We start from the raw sequence: 4,306 nt of genomic DNA, 5'->3' as shown, positions 1-4,306 counted from the left end.
ATGTTCAAGAGATACGATTCCCCTTAACACATACAAGAACATATCCAATACAGACCATAATAAACTCATGAGTTACACTCCATACTATATCAGACACACACATATGATCGCATAACCCAGCCACGAGTGGTTACACCCTCAACACTTTTAATAGTTACTGTAAAGTCCACATCTCATTGAAAATTCCAAAACTCATCCAAGAAAACAAAACAGGTCCTTACACTCCAGAGCACATCCTAAAAATACTGTTAATCGGTAAGCTTCCAACCACCTTCAACCACCTTGCAACCACCTTGCAACCACCATGCAACCACCTTGCAACCACCATACAACCACCTTCCAACCACCTTCCAACCATCTTATACAGAAACTATTAAATAGTGGAGATCTTATCCTCACTTTCGACAGCACATCAACTCCTAATCGCGTCACACATATTTATACTGGATTATTTTGATCGTCCCCTTATTAGTCCTTATTTCACATTTCAAAACGTAACAGCCTGGTTGAACCGTAACTGGGTATAAGCACGGAAATGATTTGAGAAATGACAGTTATACCCTCTGTGCAGATGACCGTTCATTCGACCAATCAAAATACCACTTGCGTAAACCTTCCAGTCAATCAAGGCATTCCGAATTTACTCTTCGTGGCGGAAAGCCACCTAGACATGAAATGGCGCACGGTCACCTAGACACGAAATGGCGCAAGGTCACCTAGACACGAAATGGCGCAAGGTCACCTAGACACGAAATGGCGCGAGGTCACCTAGACACGAAATGGTACACGGTCACCAAGACACGAAATGGCGTGAGGTCACCAGGACACGAAATGGCGTGAGGTCACCTAGACACGAAATGGCATTGGCATTTGTCGGATTCTTTAACGGAGGCAAGGCCGACAGGACAGTAAGATTGAATTTTAACTAGATCGGAATTACGAAGAGTCGAAACATAACGCTAATTCTTTATCATAACCTCCTACTCTGTTTGATTTTTTTTTCTTCTCGAAAACAACATGCAAAAGTAAAAATACGAAAACATTTCATTATTAACAAAAAATACTAGCTATTATAAATATAAAATAGAGTTACTGTACAACTGAAATGTATATGGTGTGTTTAAAAAGAATGCAAAGTAATTAAATAGAATTAAAGATTGAAGTAAACACCTCACCAAATGTCAAAGTGCTGTTATAAACGATTTATAAAGAAAGAGTATGGTGTAAATAACCATATAATATACTAATTTATCAACAACGGGGACTTCTCTCGCTTAGTGAATACAACAACTGATATATACTTGGCTATACTTACACACACCTGGCAATTAATTAAACAACACATTGTTTTAACCATGTCACTTATTGAACGCAATTAATTGGGACCATGTTATGGATACGAAACACTCAAATTAATGTTCTGTTTATACACAGGATACTGATACAGATTTACAGCAAGTGACCTTTTTGTTAATCCATATTTACTGTATTCTAAGGAAAAAGACAGACACCTTAAATATGCATGAACATGTAGAGTAATTATCTCTGGAGCTGGTATCACGCTGATGTGCTTCTTAACAGTAATTTATTTATGCTATCTCGGTAAATACCCAAAGATACAGAATATCTAAAAACTCTCAGTATCTGGGTCCATGCTTATAAAACATTTAGAGTCCAGGGGCCCTATTTTCGAAGCCATCTTAGCGCTACGAAATCGTAAAACCGTCGTAGGTTGTGACGTCATTACAGCGCACGCCATAGTGACGTCATAGCTTACGATGATTTCACGATTTCGTAGGCTAAGATAGCTTCGAAAATATGGGCCCTGGGCCCTGTTCCACGAAGCGATCTTAGCCTTAAGATCACCTTAAGTGCATAACTACCTTATGTACTAAAGGTGATCGTAGCACTAAGATCGCTTTGTGGAACGGGGCCCTGAATCAGTTTCTAATGACGTCACACACATAGAATTTGTATGGCGTTGCTATGACGTTCACGTCTCAGTCTGAATCTAGACTATAAAACGTTTTATAAGCACCAGGCCATGTTTAAAGCTCGTCGGCACGGACAACTACTTCCAGGTGCCGTTTTGGCTGCGATAAAATTGAGGTGGTATTTAATTAATTTCGAGGTGTATATATTGAACTATTCGTCTACTGTAGTAAAATGGTGGCACCCGCTAATGGTGCATGCAACAAGTTAAAGCATTGTTTGTAGTATTTGCGTGTGCGTGTGTGTTTGTTTGTTAGCAAGTAGACAAGTGCACATGTTTGGTTCGCCACGTGTCAAAGATGAATGAAAATACACCGCTTGTGACAAAAACAAATACATGTACATCATCTATATCAAAGACAAATGGAAATGCAACGATTATAACAAAGACAATTCAAATACATCGTCTAAATCAAAGACAAATTTAAATGCACCGCCTATAACAAAGACAAATATATCGCTTATATCAAAGACAAATTGAAATGCACCGCCTATAACAAAGATAAATACATCGCCTATATTAAAGACAAATGAGAATACTGAGTTTAGCACTTCAGTCATTTCATTAATGTGTCCGAATTAATTTATCAGAGCGTCGCTTTAATTTGTTTTGTCAAAGTCCGATAACTCTTAAATAACAGGTAAATCGTCAGTAAAATCAACTTAACCATTTTAGCTAATATATTTACTATCTGAAATAAAGTCCGAAAACGTTTTTTAACTGTTCTACTTCGATAATAAAGTCCAATAGCTATTTTAAGATCGTTTTTCTACTTAATTCTTGACAATCTTCTTACGACTATCATTAACGTTTGAACTGATTAAAAAGTCCGATAACTCTCGTTAATATTTCTACTTAATATTCGTGGTAAACGTTCAAAGAATTATTAAAATGTAGAACGTTGTTTAGTCCTTTTTAGACTATATATATAACTTACAGTTTTACACGAACTTATACATTGTTACTACAAATTGCATCGTAAACTGCACCTTTAGTACACTAACTGGTTGAAGCGTACTAGCGTGTTCTACTGAAACGCGATGCATAGTATTAACAGACAGTGTACACGAAATAATTAATAACAAGACACATTAACTAATGACGTAAGCACATTGGGGCTAATATACGATATATAACAAACAGCTATAAATTAAATAGGTCAGTGAACACCCAGTTCTCTGGCAATCGTGCATAAACATAGTTATAAACAGCAGCAGAACATATTCATTTAAACTGTTCTTCCATGCTATGTCGATACACATTAAAATAACACCTGTAAAGCTGAACTTGTTATTACTGGAAAATAACGAATGTGTTATAGTAGCTGTAATTATTCTTTTTTATACTGCAATCAAAATTTGTCCTCAGGATTTTTATTTGTGAACTTAACGAAACAATATTTATAGTAGAAATTTAGAAATTTTCTGATAATTTGATTTTATGTAATTAAAGGCATACTGTCACAGATTTAAGGCCCTTATTTCCCTAAAAATGGATAATAAATAAAAATTACATTAATTGTTGAAAACCAAATCTAGCTATCGCATCACTTCAACTGAACCATGATGGAGTGAAATCCATGTCAATCCTCTCGGCAATTTTAGTTTTTGAATTATGGACCATTGCCATAATTCAATTATTTTTTACAAAATATCATTAATAAATGTAGTATGGTGGTTATGAAGATGGTTGAATAAAGTACATTTAGGGACAAATCAACTTTTTTTTTCTTCAGGTAATACTTTGTTAAACCATTAAATAGGTCAGTGGTCTGTGACAATATGCCTTTAACATTCACAGAACAATCTTTTTAAAACAAAATATAAAAGTTATTTTCTCTTTAAAATGTAAAATATATTAATGTCATACTATCTAATGTTACTTTAATGTGTATCCCGCATCATACAATATATATAACAAGTAAAATAAAAAATTCCACATATTGCAAATATCCATAAACCCCCACAAAAAATTCTTCTCAAATTAATAATGTCCAGTTCTGCATATATGGGGAAAAAAGAAAAAAAAGAAAACGGGATTCATCGACCTCTACTCAAAGGATGACCGGATGCGCCGGGTACCCACCGGAAGTGGTGGCCGGAAGTTGTTGACAATGTGTTCGCCGTCACATTCATCGCAGCACATACCACGAAGAGCTTTCACCTGAAACAAAACATAACACATATAGAGCTAAACAGAATAAACAATAATAAATAAATAAATAGACCAATAAATAAACAAACAAACAACAAATATTTAAATAAATAAATAAGGATTGATGGATGGATGGATAGGTAGATAGATAGATAGATG

The 4,306-nt window shown here is 35.2% G+C and overlaps 1 protein-coding gene across 2 annotated transcripts in view; it reads right to left on the bottom strand.

Annotated features, from left to right (window-relative positions):
- Nucleotides 1-3,734: 3,734 nt before the first annotated feature.
- The window catches only part of LOC121389561 (carbonic anhydrase 1-like), a 45,118-nt gene continuing 44,546 nt past the window's right edge, over nucleotides 3,735-4,306 (bottom strand). For both annotated transcript variants that reach the window (XM_041521233.1, XM_041521234.1), the window contains exon 7: nucleotides 3,735-4,156. In XM_041521233.1, the coding sequence (XP_041377167.1) occupies nucleotides 4,043-4,156 (114 nt within the window). In that variant the 3' untranslated portion in view covers nucleotides 3,735-4,042. The remainder of the gene's footprint in view (nucleotides 4,157-4,306) is intronic.

Source organism: Gigantopelta aegis, chromosome 14, assembly GCF_016097555.1.
Source record: "Gigantopelta aegis isolate Gae_Host chromosome 14, Gae_host_genome, whole genome shotgun sequence".
In the NCBI taxonomy this organism is placed as follows: Eukaryota; Metazoa; Mollusca; class Gastropoda; order Neomphalida; family Peltospiridae; genus Gigantopelta; species Gigantopelta aegis.
Note: the sequence above shows the minus strand (reverse complement) of the source record. Positions and strands in the feature narration are given on the sequence as shown.